Source organism: Melampsora larici-populina (assembly GCF_000204055.1).
Source record: "Melampsora larici-populina 98AG31 unplaced genomic scaffold MELLAscaffold_16, whole genome shotgun sequence".
Taxonomy (NCBI): Eukaryota; Fungi; Basidiomycota; class Pucciniomycetes; order Pucciniales; family Melampsoraceae; genus Melampsora; species Melampsora laricis-populina.
In genome coordinates this window covers 161450-181067 of record NW_006768780.1, presented here as the reverse complement: position 1 = coordinate 181067, position 19618 = coordinate 161450, and the positions used below count along the sequence as shown (strand labels likewise).

The 19618-nt window shown below is 40.3% G+C and overlaps 2 protein-coding genes across 2 annotated transcripts; both read left to right on the top strand.

Annotated features, from left to right (window-relative positions):
• Nucleotides 1-381: 381 nt before the first annotated feature.
• On the top strand, nucleotides 382-1590 carry MELLADRAFT_62748 (uncharacterized protein; the record flags this gene model as incomplete). The annotated part of the gene is made up of 1 exon (XM_007409637.1): nucleotides 382-1590. The coding sequence occupies one exon, from the start codon at nucleotides 382-384 to the stop codon at nucleotides 1588-1590; it is 1209 nt and encodes a 402-aa protein (XP_007409699.1).
• A 14353-nt stretch (nucleotides 1591-15943) lies between these two features.
• MELLADRAFT_62747 (uncharacterized protein) lies at nucleotides 15944-16619 on the top strand (the record flags this gene model as incomplete). Its single annotated transcript, XM_007409638.1, has 3 exons — nucleotides 15944-15974; nucleotides 16025-16128; nucleotides 16197-16619. 3 exons carry the CDS (start codon nucleotides 15944-15946, stop codon nucleotides 16617-16619), a joined length of 558 nt encoding a protein of 185 aa, XP_007409700.1.
• Between the last annotated feature and the right edge of the window lie 2999 nt (nucleotides 16620-19618).

The window sequence follows — 19618 nt, the reverse complement described above, 5'->3', positions numbered from 1 at the left end:
GGCGTTATATTTGCTTTCTATGACACGTGTCGTGGCGGGGCCTTCCGGCAAAGGAACGTGGTGTGATTTGATACTGGTGTAGTGTTGAAAACTGGATACACAGACTATGCGGAATTGATCTGCATGGTGTGATGTGTATCATTCATGTTGATTCCGCCCCAATTATTTTTGTGCGTATCCTCCGTTTGATGGATTGCTTGATGTTCTATCCTGGTAACATTGTTTTTGTGGACTTTCAACAGGTACAATTTTCTTTGGGGCTAACTTCCTTATTCCTTATTTTGTGTGTTATTTATTGGTGTTAACTGACATCTTTATTGATTATAAGGTTGACAATTTTGGGCCTTGTTCGTCGCATTATCCTATCCACTATTTCAAATCATGAGGCCTGGCTCAAACTATTTACCTGTAGAATTAGTGCAGTTGATTCTAGGCCACTATATGCGCAATATGCCATTCCATCCTTCCAGTGATTCGAATACCGTCGATGTTGCGTATCTCGACTTCTCGTCTATTAGGGGTCTACTTAATTTACGTTTTCTAGGAAGGTCTTGGGCTGTTGCGATATTGCCTTTGGCCTATCGTTCCTTGTGTCTATTTAAGTCATCAAGTGCCAGTAGTTTCGTTATGATGTGGAAGAATCCGTTGTCAATGCCTAGCATGGTTTATCTACAACGTCTATGTTTAGCTCATGTACAATTCTTACCTTGTCATATGGAAAACGATTCAAGCCTCAAAAGCCGATCATCTTATCGAAGTCAGGTCATCTCGATTAATACCGGTCTCTCCGATTACGTCATTCAAATGGATGTTGTGACAGATCTCGTTGCTTTGTGCAGCTCTACGCTCGTCGATTTGAAACTCTCTTATAGGGAAGCTCTTGGCTTTTCAAAACCATTGATAGATGCTATGAAGGGACTAACGAAACTCAAGGTGTTGATTCTCGACAGTAGCAGTGTGGCAAGCACTCGTAACAACAGCGATTCCTTGCGACAGGTCCTCAACTCATTGCCTTCCTTGGAGTCTCTGTCTATTGGGTGTGCATCTTTCGATGATCTGACCTTGCAAACTGGTGCTTTGCCGAATTTACATCATTTGTGGGTGGAGTGTAACTCGAATAATGTGGATGCAATTACAAATTTCTGTCGTACTGCAGGAAGGAATGTGAAATTTTTCGAGTGCCGGACTCATCGTGACATGAACAAATCAAGTGATATGATCTTGGCCTTACGGCCTTCACTCAAAATTCTGTCTTTGGGATTTATTACACATGTGATACCTCTTGCTATAGGGGTTGAAGTCTTCCCTCGACTCCGAGTGATACGTGCAGTCAATTGCGACCCGCAGCATTCGAATCTCTCTTGGTTATTATGGCGTATGTTTGACAAAATGGAGTACTTCATCACAACTTATCACGAAGGAGGTAGTTATTGGCGCACAGCTTTAAAACGTCCCAATGTTCATTCGCTCCAAAAACCTCGCAATTTCAAATACATTATTTTCACTTCATGCCATGGCTCAGGCCAAAAGGATCCGGAGTTGGTGGAGCTATGTGCTCAATACGGCTTATTGTGTATTTTCAGACATTGATTATCAATGCCGGATTTATTGGTACGTGCTCAGTGATCATTATATCACTTGCAGCTTAAGTCTGACTTTGTCTTCTGTATATACAATGTGAACAGAATTTGCTTAATGAGGTGAAAAGCGATCCTGTCTTATGATTTGTGAGGCATTTTTTTCTGCTTTATCTCTTGGTGATCTATAAATACATTCAATTTTGGTTTTTCATATGTGAAGGTTATCTGAATTTTTTGATTTCTTTTGCTTAGTCAAATTTTTTTTCTGTTACCCCTTGACATCGGGTGTTGTGAAGTGTTACACGGTGGCTGTGGTATTGCTGCGGAATTGTTATAGTTTTGTTGACAGTCAGGAGGATTGTCCTTGGTTAACTGTGCTTAACTTGTTAAACTGGTGATAATTATCTGTTGTGGGCACGTATTTTAGAACATATGGCTTTGATGTGCAGATAAAATTATGTTTGCTTGTTGCTTCCTTTTATCATGTGATTTGGTGTCTTTGCGAGTAATTTATCTTGTGCTCATTATCAGATAAAATGACTGTACCTGATTTTGACCTGGTGTGAGTTTTCCAAGTGTAGTTTTGATTTGGCCCCAAAGTAGAGTGGCGGCGCCCGCCGCAATTTGCTAGTAATGTCTATTTGCTACATGTATCTATAGATCACCATAAATATGTTGTTATTTGACCATTTACTTGCTGCAACAGCATATCATGCCTGTCTACCTAAAAGCCATCTCCAGTATTCCACTTTCAACCTGGATCCATGATTATTCCTCTTCACATGACATACTCATTGGGAACACTCCAAGTTCACTCATGCAGTTTGCACATAGCATGGGTAAAATTCCTTCCTGTTATTGACAAGGAATAAGAGGGAAACCCCTTGAGTTTTCAAAATTTTGTACCATGAAAGGGATAAACAAGAACAAAGGAAGCTGGTTCACATATATCATTTTGTGCACATCAATCCCTGAAGCTGTTGATTCCATCCTTGTCTCAAATTTGGAGAAATTGGTCATTTAATATTATTACTACTTCCATATCTTGGTTTGTGTCTCTGAAGTATCATGAATCTTGTTAAATCCTAGTAGCAAGGCTCACAAATCACAATAAACAGGGTTAAGGGAGTGTATGATGTGTTTTAAACTTGGGTCTCTGTATTCTTGTTATGATCTTGACTAGATGTTCGGCGCCCAGCCGCCAAATTGATATTATCCTAGTGTGCTGAGTATTTTCATTTCATGATCATGACTGTGTCACCATTTACAAACAAACTTATCCTTGGTTTACCATTTATTCTTGTTCATCTTGTGATGATCTTATCAAATTCACTATGGCCATCTTTTTCTGGATTTCTACAATAATTTAATCTTCTGTCTGTAATGGTTATCATTTATCAATCAAAGTTGACTAGCATTTAAGCGGTGGGTGCCACTGTTGAGAGAATGAATTGACAATCCAGGTCAAAAAAATTGACTATGATTTGAAGCACCTGTTAAAATTTGGCACATGCAAGATTGGAGAATAAGATAACATATCATCAGGCACCCAAAGTAAGCGGAACTATCACAGTGAAAAAGGCAGCTGAAGGCTACATTGAATGGCACACAAGGAAGCCAAGTCATAATTGATACCACAATCAGTAAACACCAAGACAAAGAACAGCAACACAATTGCATTCCCAACAAACAATTAATATAACCAATTGGCAACACAAAAGAAAAAGAAGAAGAAATAGGTGCGGCACAGCCACCTTCAACCACCAAAGAAACAAATAAGATAGAAACACACACAAAAACCAGAAGGAAAAAAAGATGAATTGTGAAAAAATTGATATAATAATTACTCAAGCTATATAGTGCATGTCAAGTAGAAGGATTGTCACCTTAAAAATTCAAGCACCATCAAAGAATTGAACTACTACTACAAATCAATCTCAAAGCAAGGACAGAGTGTTCAACTTAGTCTTCCAAACCAACACCACTGGTAAGATCCTGAAAATACCCAAAAAGAAATAGAGGTCAGGACGGGAAAATCTCAAGATTTATAAAATTACTTACCAACAACTGCTGGGTTGTCACTTCATATCTGAATAAGCACTTGATTTTCTTGGTGGAAAATAGCGCTACAAGGGAGTCGTTTGCAGTCTTATTACCATTCCAACTGATAAAGATGATGTACTTGAGTTTAGGAGGAAAGTAAATTGGTATTTTGTCAACCTGTGACATCACTCTCTGCCAATAACTTCTTCCATGCCAATAACTGGTAACGCAAATTTCAAGAGAACTGAAGATAGGCCGTCGTAACCACAACAAACAACCAACATAAGTAGTAGCATGAATGCTGCAAATGATCTTGAGATTTGGAAAATGTGTATCTAAGACAAAAAATTTGATCTGATCTGGGACTGTATTGACAAAAAGTATCTCAAGAGAGTGCTTCAATGCCACAATCATATAACCACACAAAGAATGAGATTCTGGTGACAAACACTCACAGAACCTTATGTTCCTGCCTGTAGTTTGGCAGAAATCAATAAAAGCTAGATGAGTTTTGATGTAAGCAGGGGCAAAAAGTCTTGGAATACGGTCTGAGTTGGGAAGAGCAAACAAGTTCAGAATCTCATCTTAAGTCTGATAAAGATAACAAGAAAGACTATAAGAAAGTAAAATAGGTCAGACTAGGTCACAAAGATCCAGATTGAAGAATTAAAGAAAATAGTTCACTCACAGTCTTCTTTTCATTGATGGGAAAAGAAGACTGATGGAAGATAACTTGTTGTTGTATATATATGTACAAAGATTGAGGTAAATCTCCTATAAGCATAATATGATATATGCTTGTGTCAATTGAATCTCAACAGAGTGCTGTTTTTTGAATGAAGAGACTGTGCCACCCTTTGACCCATCCAGAAGCAGAGAGTTGAGTATCAAATCAGGTAAAAACAGAGCATGGCCCAAGCACAGACGTTGCAATTCATGAGTGCTCGAAATCATGGACGTTGTAGAACTTAAAGCTCAACAAGAGCTTTACAGAGCTTAAAGAGGGATAATCTACTAATAAAGTATCTAGTAGAAGTTGCCTAAGACTGCCTCTTTGAAAGAACCAACACGGGGTTTTGCTGAATTCTTTGGGATAAGGCACCAGAGAAATATGTCTCAATACTTAATTCAAGTATTATTCCCGTGAGTTTTAGAAATAAAGAAATCTCAACACTATTGTAGTGTTATTCCAATTTGAACACAACAAAACACAATTTTAATTACTAGCAAGCAACAATCAGTTTGATTGTTATTCCAAATGAAGACTTGTAGTCTTATCACACGTAAAGAAATCTCTCCTTTGATGTAAAGGGGCTATTTAGTGAACTTAGTACTGGTAAAGTAATTTAATAATGATTAAAAACATTCTAACAAAAGTATAAGATGAGTAAAAAGGGGAACAAAGGCCCGTAAAATCCTTAACAATAGTATATAACTCTCCAACAACCTTCAACAATGGTCAACAACCTCCAAAAACCCTCAAAAACCGTCAAAATCAACAGAGTATCCTCCAATGTAATCATATGATGTCATAAAGATTATTGTTTGTAATGATTCAAGGCGTGAATTTGATCAATTGATGTGAATAAATGATGAACAGATCTTCTTATGATGAATACAGGTGATTTTTTCCTAATATTCATAGCTGAAATCCATTTTTGGAATTACAAATTTTTTGTAAAGTTGTTCAATTTTGGATTACTATAGCTCATTTGATAGCCCTCGTGATTCTGATCATTTATCACCCCTATATCACCTATTTCTGATGTGTGATGAATAAGTTATTGAGTTGTAAAGATTGCAAAAATAAGGTTTTGTCATGTAAATGTCACATGTAACCTCCAAATTCGAAATTCACTCCAGTTTCTTTGTTGCCTTATAACTTTTTCACTACTCCTCCGCTACTAATGATTTAAAGATTGTACATTATGAAAACAATGATTCTGCGTCGAATGAACTATTGCACACCCAATTCTGACAAGTTTTACCATATGTAATTAACTAAAAACTCCCATTTTTGATGAATTTTGACTATTTTCACGTCTAATAATGATTTTCCTTCTATCAAAAGATCATTCCACAGCGCTCCAATCAATCACACAGCACTAAAATCCTTCTGAAAAACTCTTGGCGCAACCAATCCATCAATGACATCACTACACAGGAATTAATACCATAGTACCCTTCTTCGAAATTTCCCTTTTCTTGAATAACTTCACACCTCCCTTATCAATCCTCATGATTAAAGTTGTTGATGACTAATGTGATCCTTCTCTTTCACAATAAAACCTTCCTGAACCAATATCTCTTCTATTAATAAGCTAAAAACCACTTTCCAAGCTTTCATACCCATATTTTCAAATTTTTCTCCAACTTGCTTTATATTCTTCTTCCTCTTTCATTCTTTTCATAACAGTTTCCATTCTTAAAGATCCAAACTAAATGTTCTTCTTCCTCAAATCCCTTCTTACTAATTCTCTTAATATGATTTTCACTCTTTTACTATTTTTATTGATCTTTTCGAATTTTTCTTTGCTCTTAAATGATCTTATCAATTGCTTATGTAAATATATATTCTGAAAGATAATGAAATGAAAATAATGAATCAACTTTAATAACCTTGATGACTAACAACCTCAATAATAATAGTGCCTTTGACCAAAAACTCGAGTTTCCACATAATTTTTAAATTTTTTTGCTTAAGTAGAGATCTTGCTCACCACAATGTCATTCTGGACATCATCACCAATGACTTGGACATGTTAGGAGTAATCAAGTTCAAAGATTCATTAATAATCACCAGTTCCAACAGACACAATCTGCTAAGTAAACAAAGACTAAGAATTTCCTTGATAGCAGTATGATTAACAAAAGGCCTATCAGTGCTATTTAAAGGGTCCAAAGGTGTTAAAGGCAAATCTAAAACTAAATAAGACATAATCAATCAAATTACTTCAGCAGGCAATGATTTTGAGGCAATATAGTGCATTGGTGTGAGAGTGTTGGAAGGTATCACAGGTAGATCCATATGAAGGTACAAAAGATGACCACAAGCTAGAGTCCTAAGCGCAAAGAAACAGGAAGTAGGTCAGGTATAAGTAGGCAATAAGTGCCAGGGGGAAGAGAAACACAGTGAAAAATAAAAAACATAGAGAGTGAACACTAACCAGATGGTTCAAATGGGGTTCATTTGGAACCCAAGGAAGGACATGTAACATACCATTGTTTCCCCAATCAAGAAGAAGGTGCTGTCTGATATTGGGAAGAAAGCAGAGAATCAAAAATCAATTAGCAGATACATTGAAACACCAATACCCCAATACCATAAGAAGGAATCAAAGTCTACAAACTTCAACAATGCAGAACATTGGGCACAACTTGGGATCTAGACATCAGGTAATTCAGAGGAATTGAGAATTTCACAATACCGAAGTGACAACCAGCCACAAATGTAGAGCAATCAAACACTGACCTGATGAAGCAATTGGGTCCAAAATCAAAGCCAAAGACGGACATATACCGTGCCACATTTCCTACATCGAACCACCATAACACAGGTGGTTCAGTAGTCCATGAGACAACTCGCGCGACCTGTCAAAGGTGGATGTGACAGGTGGCACAGTCAGAGAGGGACAATCACTCTGTATGACCGTGCAAAAAGAATTTCACCCCACACCAACTTTCATCAGAGGACTCTGACCTCTGTCAGCAAGATGCCTCAATCCCTTAAACTCTCACACCACTCACAAGTGGTCTTTTTTGCTCCACCCCACCCACCCAGCAAAATTACAGTCCCACCCACCAAACCAATGGGGGACTCCATCCGAGGCAGGGTTGGTTTGAGAAAACCAACCCAGTTGGTTTAAGAAAACCAAGCCTCAGGGCCAGAGCCCCTCACTACCCCAACCTGCGCCTCCTTGACATACATAAAGAAGGCGCATCATGGGGAGGACTCAAAGACCTTTCAGAAACAGGCAAAGCCGTTCTGAAAGATCAAGTGATCCAGCAGAGCTGGATTGCTGAACGCAGCCCACACATAGCTCAGTTTAAGCTTAGGAGAATGGACCCAATGGTGAAAAAAGTAACACCAAGTAATGGAGAAAAAATAAGGAAAATAGTAAATGAATGACAGATACATCACCACCTCATAATCCAGTGTAGTACAAAGGATTGAAATCAAGTGAATCAGTCAAGGACCTTGAATAAATTTATTTCAGATTGGTTTGGGGGAGTCTGACTGTTTTGGAAACAGATGTGAAATGTCCGATGAGATCTGTCCAAAAAATCACTGCATAAGACCATGATGCCCATGCACATGGAAATTCATACAACACTAATTCAAAATGAGAAAGATAATCAAAGTAAGTTACATGTGAGATTGAATGATGCACCTATATTTGCATTGTAGGAGGTGGCTCCATGAATGAAGTCACAAACTTCATAGACAACATGTAAGTTGCTATTAATTGCGGAATCACATATGAAACAAGAAACCGTATATCCATGAATTTAGCAAAAGAGCCAAAATCATGCCAACTACAAATTAATAAGGAAATTGGGTGTCATTGCCAATTCTATAGGGTGAAGGCTCAACGTCCGTGGCAAAATATTGATAAATCACACATGAATGTATTATAATATATGATGAACCCATAAGGAGTGACAAATCTAAGCAAAGTAGCAGTAATCAACGAAAGAAAATAAAATCAAATTATGTCACATGCAGCCATACAATGGAAAAAAAAACAATTGGACATTCATTGAAAATTCAAAACAAAAATTGAGCTTTATAGTATAATGAAACATCACCATCCAAAAATTAGTGCTTGAGGCATCACACACCACTAAATCATTGTAAATAATCACTTGGTTTGATGGGAAACTCCCATCACATAGACACCCATATGGGGAGACAACCTAAGCACATACAAAAAGAGCTAACACGTAATACAACTGGCTGCATGGTGAGAACTTAAAGTAAACACCAACATCACAGTAATGGAATACATGACAAATATAAGGTGCTTAGGAAATAAGGCAAAACAGTTTAAAAGATTAACACAGGATGGAAAACAATATTGATGGTTTGCAAACCACCAGAGGCCAATGGTATACATACATGTACATTTGAAGCAGAGGTACATCTTGAGAGAGTGAAATACAATTGTCCATGGGAGAAAACTGGATTTGGTAACATCACTCCGACCAGATTCAAGCTTTTCACTTGGCCTTTGTTGGTTGTCATACAAAACACCGGCATAATTGGAAATTGATAACAAACAACTGGTATTGGGCATACCTTGTCACTTTCATGTCACAGCTTGATTTTGGGAAGACTAATTGCCATTCATTTCCTTCAGCCCATTGTGGTGATCAATTTATGGGATCAATCACAGGAATTTAATGAAAGCAGTTTACCAAGTTTACTGGAAAAGTTTAGCAGGGAAGCAAACTCAAAATTGAAGGAATCTGATCAATAGAAGCTCTTTTTAGGCCTAGGTATTATTGATTATGTCATTGTTATGTCTCTTTATCACACACAACTTACTAAGATCATTATACACTATTATCAATGAATTACAAAAAGAAAAGAAAGAAAAACATAAGGAAAATTCAACAATATAGGTATACAGACTTGGAAATGGTTTTTAGGGTAGTAATAATAGGTTTATGGGTTTTGTGAGGTTATAATATGAAAGAAAAGCATTATATTAGTCAGTAACAATTTTAATCTTGAGGTTTGATAAGGGGAAATGGAAGTTATTGAGGAAATGGTACTTTTTTGAAGTTGGTAAACAAGGGTTCACAGGCCGTTTACGTATGTGATGGTGGTGGTGATAATAGTTAAGGGTGCCAAGAGGATTTTCAGGGATTTTTACAGTTATAGATGATGATGTCATATTACAGGAGCAAGAGAGAAGGAGCAACAGCTGTGTAAAGTGGTAAAAATGGGTGGATTTTGCCAAAAATGGAGGTTTTTAGCTTATTACATATGTCAAATGACGTCAGAATGGGATGGTAGATGGCTCATTGAACGCAAACAAGGTATTTACATAATGTACAAACTTTAAATCATTAGTAACAGAGGTGTGTGACAGAACGTATAAGGGAAATAAGAAACTGGTGTGGATTTCAAAATTTACACTTACATGCATACATGTAACCACATTTACATACAAAAACCTTACCTTCACAGCTCAATAACTCATCCATTCTCATCAGAAATAAATGATATGGCACCAATTATTGATCAGTATCACAAGCTCTACAAGATGCACTTTAGTAATCCAAAATTGGACACCATTTGGAAAAACCCAAACCTTTAAAAATAGGTTTTCAGTCAGTTTACAAGGAAAAAATCACCTGTATTCGTCATAAGAAGTGTTGTACATCATTGAACTACATCATTGATCACTTTTGGCTGTGAAAATTACATCATATATTAGTAAAACAATCACTACATTTGGTTTTTAGGGTTTTTTTGTCAAAGTTGATTGGTTTTTGAAGCTGTTGACCATTGTAAGAGTTGTAACACATTAATATATATAATCTAGGATGATTTTGAGATTTTTGTTCCCCTTTTCTCTTTATCATCTACACATTTATCATTTTGTTTATCATCATAAACTTATTTTAGCAGTACTTTGTCACTTACATATGCCCTTTAGTACAGCTATAAAGAGAAATTTACTTTAGTGTTCTAGTCAAAAAGACTTATTGGGAATAATATCAAAAAGATATTGCTTTATTTTCTTAGCTATCATATTGGAATAACACTATAGCAGTGTTGAGAGCAATAAAAATTGTGCTTTTGAGTTAAAATATGTGTGCTTTTAATCCTTTAAAGTTGCTTTTCTCTGGTGCCTTAACAGTACTCAATTCAACAGAGTTCCCCTTTCTGATTGTCTTGTTTTAGGAGGGCAGTCCTTAGACATCTTCGACTAGTAATTTGTTGGTAGATCATCCCCTTCACGCTCTGTATAACCCTTGTTGGGTTATAAGCTCTACAGTGGATGGCTCTTGACCTCCTTCAACTTGACAAACCTAGTGGCACAACTCTCAAATGCTTGACACTATCTTTTTCCTGTTTCCAAATGCAAAGGTATGGCTTGATTGGTGGACTGCCTTGGATATCTACTCCATGCTGTTTTGCTTGTGTAAACGGCTCCCCCTAGATGATCCACCTCATCCCATATGTCCTTCAAAATTAAAAAAACATACTTGTAAGTCAAAATATGTTGCTTGAGTCACTGACAACATACTCATCACTCAAAATATGTTTTCATAACTCAGAAAACATACTTCTAACAAGCCTGGGCCAGAAACACAGGTGTTGTGTGCTGCGCTGGGCTTGCGTTGCGGTTTTTCCAACCACACCACACCAAGAAATCAAACTCTAGGTTGTGGCCTGACCCGTTGTGCCAACAGATGTGTCAAATTGATAGTTTTTTTGGGCTGCAACAACATTTGTTGTGTCACTGGCCAAAACAACTCAAAGCTCAACATTTCCTTGGCGCTGTTGCACATGATGTGTTGTGCAACGGTCAAGGTGCCACACAACCCAACCTTTACTTTTGTTGTTGAGGTACTTACCGCAACGCAGTGTCTGCTGCTGGGTGTTGTTGTGTGTTTCAGAGCAACACACCAAAAAACATGCTTGCTGTGGCAGAGTGTGTTGCTTGTCGCTCAGAATATGTTTTTGGTTACCTGAAAAACATACTTCTAACTCAAAATGTGTTTTTTGCAAGTTGAAAAACATCAGAACTTGAAGTAGTCGCTGAGGCATGCACCACAACAGTCATATTTGAGGATGTAGGCACTATATTCCTGGCACCTATATTTTTTTCCAATGAAAAAGGATAAAGGTGCCTGAAATCCAGCGCCTACTAGCCAGATTTTCCAAAAATAAATGTAATCTCTGGCGCCTACATCTATTTCTAGGGATCTAGGGACACGAAACCAGCGCCCACACTTTGACAGAGCATCTACCTGGGTGCAGGGTGTGGGCAGTGTCTAGCAACAGTCAATAAATTTGATCAACTGGATTGAAACCAATGGAAATATGATAGAAAATTTGATAGTGAGAAATCATCTGAATTGAGTGGATGGTTTTTGAATAAAGTTAGGAGTTGAAGTTGATGAGTCAATTGGATTTATCTCTTAACTTGGAATTGGGTATAGTTTTAGATTAGGAGCCTCTACATGGGCACTGTGAAACAAATCCACTGGCTTGGCTGAGGTTACAACAGCTGTCTATACAGTAGGCCAAAGGCTCAAACTTTGCAACAATTAAGGAAAAAAACAACAATTGCTGAGTGAGATGAGACCAAGTGATTGAGATTGAAAGTGAGCTGGATTACCGTAGCCCCACTTCTTTTGTTAGTTAATTTTTAAGGAAACAACTTGGGCCACACTCATCTTGGCTACGGCCACACTTCACGTGACTTGGCTACACATATGTACATGTATTTTGTATTCAGAATTTTAGTAGTACAAACCACACTCCATGTAACTGTGCATTTGCTTTTCGCCGGTAATCAAAGGATTGAGAAACAAGCAGGAAGAGCAAGGTGGAAAAGGGATGATAAAAATGTAATTGTTGAACAGTCATGTTTGATCGGGTTGGATCATGATTGCTTGATGCATTGTATATTGAGTTGTTTACAATGAATTGTTTCCGTGATGCAAGACAGTAGATAACAAGAGACCTTGAGGAAGGTTATTGGAAAGTCAGTTTGAGTTGGATGGTACAGGAGTGGGGTACATAGGGAATCAAATGCTTAGTCAAGACCATTGATCAGTTTGCCGAGTTTCTCGCATCACCCAAGGATTTCTCAGGAATAGAAGACTGTAAGGATTTAGACTTGATCAAAGTGATCATATTATGTGAAGGAGGCTACAGCAAGCCTAGTGATACACAAGTTCATACCTCGACTAAGTAGTTGGTAAACAGTAAAATCAAGCTTGGGGTCGATTTGCAAACTCCTCCAGTTTAAGTCGATGGCGACTGTGAGCATGATTGAGCATTATTACGCCGATGAACTTCCGGATCAGATTCTTCAAGAGTTTTTAATTGTTGTTCAAGCATTTCAGCTTTCATGAAATGATCATATCAAGCTTTTATCGTACGTCCAATTAATGTTTTAGAGATGGTGGTTGTGATAATGGCTGTGGTGGTTCTCCCTGGATCTTTGATCTGGAACGTATATTGTAAGGCTAGTAAATACATGTATGCAGTATGTGTAGTAGAGCTGTGACCCGGCCCTGGCCCCGCCCGGCCGACTGTGCCTGCTGGTTTTCTGGAAGCAGACAGTACGTGCCCTGACACACCAAAACCTACTTAAGAAGGGTCATAAAAGCCCTGTGAGCACCCGGGGGGCCCGGTCCGCCCCGGTGCCCGTCATTTTTTTTGCTGAATAATCTAAAAAATTGCCTTTTGAGTTGGGTCCCATGGCTCTCTCCAAGGTTTGAGTAGGCCAATATAAGGTTTATGTACAATTTTATACACCTAGATGTGCAACAAACGCCAGAAATCCCCCCATATGGCCCCTTTTACCTCTTGAGATCAATTCAGGGTGTGCCCTGGCTGGCCCTGAGTGTTTTCTGGATCCCCTCGGGTCTGACCAAGGCCGGGCAAAGCCCCGGGGCCGCCCTGTCATACTCAGGGCCGGGTCACAGCCCTAATGTGTAGCCAAGTCACATGAAGTATGGTGGCTCTAAAGCGCCACTTGAGTCACATCGTCAAAATTGACAAAAACAACAAAAATGACCCAAAATAAGCCCCAGCGAACAGGTGCCGACCCTGGACAATGTCCAGACCCGTGGCAATCCTCAATTCATCGAGGTCTCAGTCCATCTTATCAGCACGTTATTTTGTTGATATTCATCACTTTTGTAAGGATTGAGAGATGAAACAAAGAGGATAATTTTTCAGGGATCTGACAATCTTGTTTAAATAAGTCAGACATTGTCAAAAATGCAGTGAATGTTCAATTTATCGCCGGACATCTAGCAAAATGTGTCTCAATCCGTGATTTCAAGTAAGGTATGCTATGTATATGAGCTGAAAGAGATAAAGCACCCTCAATTTCTAGGAAGACCAGCTGTCTTTCAGAGAAATAGAAGGGAAATAGGAGGATCCCTACAATAAACTCGTCAAAGAAAATCAATTGATTCAATTGACTATATATGCTGTATTCCTATAAAGTTTGTTTTCATTAATCCTATAGCATTATTGTCTTGATCTTGGAGTTCATCATGCTTCAACAACTTTAACTATTGTTTTCCTCAAGTACTCCGCTGAAGTCGATGCAGAAAATTTGGTGATGAGAAGGCAAAGGAGAATCTGATGATTTGGCCAAGCAGGGTCGGCCAGGGTCGGCACCTGTTCACCGGGGCTTATTTTGGGTCATTTTTGTTGCTTTTGTCAATTTTGACAAAGTGACTCAAGTGGCGCTTTAGAGCCACCGTACTTCATGTGACTTGGCTACACATTAGGGCTGTGACCCGGCCCTGAGTATGTTAAGTTTGCTTTAGAGCCACCTTACGTGAAGTGTGGCTGTAGCAAAGATGAGTGTGGCCCGAGTCGTTTCCAATTGTTAATGGTAAATACTCGTAGATGACGGGCAAGTCTTGGGTAACATATCACAGACATTTCACAGATCAAATGTTCTCTAGTGGGTCTTCTTTTTAATCAGCAGCTTCACTTCCTCACATAGGCTTGTATCTTCATCTGGCACTCGCCCAGGGCTAATATAATTGGAGTCTCCTGAGTCCTGGGGCGGGCGACAAACTCTTAAATCAGGTTTTGTTACCTAGGACTCTGATCTCTACATCTCACAAGAGGGAACCTTGGTATCCAATTTGTCTTCCCTTCCAAGCAGGTTTTGAGACCCCACAGGCGCATTCAACAATAATAAAGAATGCAAGGATCCCTGGAGGTATCTTCACACTGAAGATGTGAGTGTTGTAGGGTGGATTTATCATGCCCAGAATGATGTTGAACAACTCTGATTTATACAGACTGTTCAGACCCCGATGATTTTTCGCACGGAGCCAGCTACAACCCTCTACCCTCACTTTGCTATTTATGCCGATGGGGGTGTCAGTTCACTCCTCAGCCTTCCATTTTGGTCCTCTTGGCGTGAGGGTGTCTGCTGCCCGTCGCAGAAAAATCCTCAAAATTCGGCTGTGTACAATCTGAGCGTACACTTGCAGCTGGAGTTTATGTCTAGAGTATAAGGAAAAGTTTCCACGAGTAAATATGTTTCTACGTCTCGCATGATCATCTTGGATTGAAACACAGTTCCTGATTTCTCTCGTACGATTGATTGACAAAAACCATCTACACATAAGTCTAACTCGACATCCAAGATTTTATTGTCGACGTTCGATTGTGATATGTACTCACACTCCATAGTTTTGAGCACGGGCTTCGGAAATACATATCCCTACAAGACATAAAATAGATGCCCTCAAAAAGTCTTCACGGGATGCACATGTGTCTCGCTGTGATGCGGTTAGTTATCGCAGGGACGCTGACGCTCATAAACTTCTGGCCCGACCAAAATGTCGCGTCAAATTGTCCTCCTCAAATCTCGCCGTACTTTCCATATAGCCGAAACCATGCGACTGCTGCCGTGCTCCAAGCGTGATGAGAAGCTCCGTCTGACTTTTGCCTCTGGTGGACAAATCCATGAACAGATCAGCTATGCTCTGCAGAGTAGAACGCTACCATAACACAGAGCACCCTCAGGCTCGGATCTGAGGACCTTTGTACGTACATTCGAGGTGAGATGGGCAGAGTTGGGGAGGGTGGAATTTTTCAGCGACCGTCGGTGACATTTTGAAGGCTAGGCCGTAGACTCACATCCACAGGGTCGGGAAAGGCCTCCACAAAGCGTATGAGCAAAGCAAAAAAAAGAAGTAACACAAGACAGGTATAAAATGACTCATCTTTCAACAGTCTCCCGGTCATCAAAACCCATCCACTTTCATTTCCAGCTTTCGCTTCTTACACCTTCAGTGTCCCCAAATCCTTGAGGCAAAATCATAACTGTCAGTCTCGATCCTTCTACTCTCAGATTAAGCCCGTTGGCACTGATTCCCCTTGCTCTTCAGTTCCTTTCAGACCTCCAGAATGTTTCTCAATACTAAGTTCATCAGAATTGCTTGTGTTGTCGTCTTCGCGCTTGCAGGTAACGAATGATATCCTTTGTTGCCTTCGATTTGAAGTTGCATTATAATTATCCATAACTAACTCACTTGGGACATCTCCACCGGTGGACATCTCACCGTAGCGGGAGTGGTGGATCAAACAAATGGCTCACCTCTTGACGTCGCTAATAAACGGTGAGTGTCTAATCCTCCTTCCGAGTTCGCTCAGTCACCTGCCTCTGAAGCTGAGACCCTGACGTGCTATCCGAAATTCCTCACGCGACTCAGCTCGAATGCGATAGCGGATGGTGCTGGTGCGGTGGCCTTGGAAGCCCGCCACGAGAAGCTGGTGAGTCAATACAGGAGATATTGAATATTCCTAGCTCGAACAACGCGATCTGACCTTCAGACGAGTAGGATGCCGTGATCGACTGTGACTGTGACGACTCCGACGAGTCGAAGCATCAACACGATCATCCTCATCACCCGAAGCACAAGCACGATCATCCTCACCACCCGAAGCACAAGCACCATGATCCTCACCACCCGAAGCACAAGCACCATGATCCTCACCACCCCAAGCACGGCCACGATCACCCAAAACATCCACACGACTCTGATCCAACTCCTGACCCGTCACCCAAGTACCCGGGCCCTCCGAAATCTCCACCTCACGACCCTACCCCAGCTCCTCCTAAGCCTAAACCATATCCCAGCCCACAACCTCCCAAGGATCCTTCTCCACCATCCGGATGTTCCACGCCACAGGATGACTCTTCTACTTCTAGCGATCCTTTGATTGTAGTTTCTGGTCAAGTCTCTGCTGGTTACTCTAAATAGATCAGGGCATGTAAAGATTTATGGCCATGAACTGTAGGCTTTTCTTTGTCGCTTTTGTGGGCTTTTGTAGTCAAGTGAGACTTCTGTTTGTCGCACCTGATAATGGATGATCAAGCACTAGTTGCGATTTGAGGTTCATAACGAAACGAGTGTGTTTTTGTTGTTTAGTCCGCCCAATGTGCACCTCGAGCTTTCTCAGCTTCTATGATTGGAAAAGTGAATGATAGATGTGGACCTCATCATTTTCGACAGTTGTGCTTGACCCCGATGACAAGATGGACTCTCAGTCTTGGAGTCAATTGTACGGCGAGTGCATAAGAGTTATAATTGAAGTTTATAAGAGACAAAGTCTACGCCATTCATCTATTTCACCTTTTTCGAGTGACCCGGACCCGTAATGAAGGAGCAACCTTTGTACACCTATTCCATAGCTAGTGGATGTAAAGGACCGTCAGAGTCATAAGAGATTGATGATCCGGATAGCCAGCGCTTCGTCTTCATCGCTAGCTCAGCCTAGCTAAGCTTATCATCAAAACTACAAACAGACCGCGGCCGTGTTCCACCCAAAGCGATGCATGAAATTTATGTTGACCTGTACAAACTTTCGATTGAAACACGGTGATCTAACGAAGTCATGAGGCCTGGCACAAAAGGTCAAGACTGCGCTCAATCAGCTCATCTGTACCACCTTGCTTTGCACCGGCCTCGCCTTCAGAGATCTTGTCCAGGAGCTGATTGAGTCCGCCTCTTGAGGCACTCTTTATAAAAAGACCTTCAGCGGGTGATGAAACATTTACCAGACTTTTGTCTGGCTTGTCTCAACTTCCGAGATTTTTCGCAAAGTGTACGGTATCGCTTGACTTGAACTTCGGTTCGGAGCTGTGTGAGTTCCGACATGTTTTCAAGATCATCCAATTGAATTACACTTTCATACCACACACTGAAATTGAATTATTGACCTCTCAATGGTTGCTACTTAAAAGCTTTCATTCTTATCTTAATTCAAGCAGCCTTTCTATATATTGGCTAAAAAAGAGTAGGTGTGATTTCCTCACAAGAATTATAAAATGTGTCGTTGGTCCGAGTTGCATTTTTGACGCAATTGAAATGTTTCTGACGCATTCGTTGGATCTTGTTGAATTTTGGCTGCAGATCAACCCAACGCCTCTGGCCAAATTGATTGCCTGACCCTCAAGTCATGATCTGTTGAACTATCAATCTTCTGCTCAATGTCGAATATTACTGCCTACTTCTGCAACCAGGATGCTTCCGATTCGCCTCGCCCAAGCAACTCCAACTTTACATCAGAAGAAGCTTTCAAAGCGGGAAGAGAGGAGGCCAGATGTCAGAGTAGGTCTAAAGCTGCTTATGCCTATTTAAGGGCGCACTTTGGCTGCGTGACGCACAAACCAGTGGTGGATGACATAGCATGCTGACTATTTTTTATCCTTGTCCTCTGACGTTGATTTCTGCTGTTAAATCTGGCTTGTGAACAAACCAGCGACATGGTCAAATATACAATCACAGCAACCGAGTCTCAACACATCTGATGTAATATCTGTATGTGCATCAATCCCTAATAAAAGGAACTTGTCTGCTCAAGATCCAACAACATGCAAAGTCGACACCGAGATACATCACTGGACGCAGCCGTCTCTCCCAACGAGGGATTCCAGTTTATCTTCAGGTCATTCTTTATTCAATCCATGGAGTCCCAATCCGCCAATAGACTCCAACAAATTTTCATCCCTAACTGATCTGACAGTCAGTCCCAAAGAAGCATTTCTAGATTATGATAATGTCTCCAATAGATTGGAAGAAGAGGCTATCCGAAGAGCCAGTCTGAGCAATACTTCTGGAATGGCCAATCCCACCACAACCGATCCCCCGACACCACTTCATGGGACTTCATATTTCCCTGAATCAAATTTGTCCCGCTCTCCCTTACCATCTTCCAAAAAATGCTACAGTGAAAGTAGCTCCAAGTTGCAGCGAAAAGGTAGTATCACGACTCATTCTAAACAGGCATCTATCGAAACAGCAGCTTCATTCGACCTTCCTCCGCACTGCGTACCTAAAAATGCTATCCGATGGATACCTGTATCCTCATCTTCCAGGCCCAGTCTCATAGGAGGTAACGAGGCACGTACCGAAGGTGGACGCACCAAGTTTACCGAAGACCAAGATGATCAAGTTTTATCTTCAATTGGTACCAGGCAATCGAAAAAGGGCGAAAGCAGCCTGCCTATCGAACCACTCAACCTTCAGTGCGACACCTCTCAGTCTCCGAAATACCCCCTAACTGCGTATGCGACGCCCAGCCTTCCTTATATGTTGACTAATTGCGCCGATGGCTTTTCATCAACATCAGAAGAAGACCTGACTAGGCCTCCATCACCAAATGTTCAAATATTGGATCAAGGCTCTGATAAATGTCATGGCGATGATCATTCAATTTTACTTCATCCTCATCCCGAGACTCTTCAAATCCCGGAAACGCAAAGCCAAGTATTTGCTACTCCTTTACTTGAAAGTAAGAACCAAGATGGGGATTTGATCCTAAGTCAGCTACTTCTTCCAGAAGACGAGAGCGATGCAGTTAAACAAGATCCTTGCCATAGAGCGGACACAAATCAAAAAGTCGAGGTCATTCTGGAGGAACAACCTGGACAGAAAATCGAATTCGATGAAACTATCAGTGATGATATATTACCTAGCCAAACTCATGTTGTATCATCTCATCTTGAGTCAATGAAGAGCTACGCAGAAGTCAGTTCCGGTGATAGCACCAAGCACAAGAATTCGGACCAGAAGGAATCAAAACGTGATCAGAATCTCCGTGACGAGGTGACCAAAGGGAAAAACTATGTGGTAGCATCAAGTTCTACTACCTCACAAAAGAGAAAAGGACCGGCAAGATCTGCTCGAAAGACATCATTACGAGACAGAAAATTTTTAAATGAAGAGTATTCAGACTCTTTGTCTAATCACGAATATGA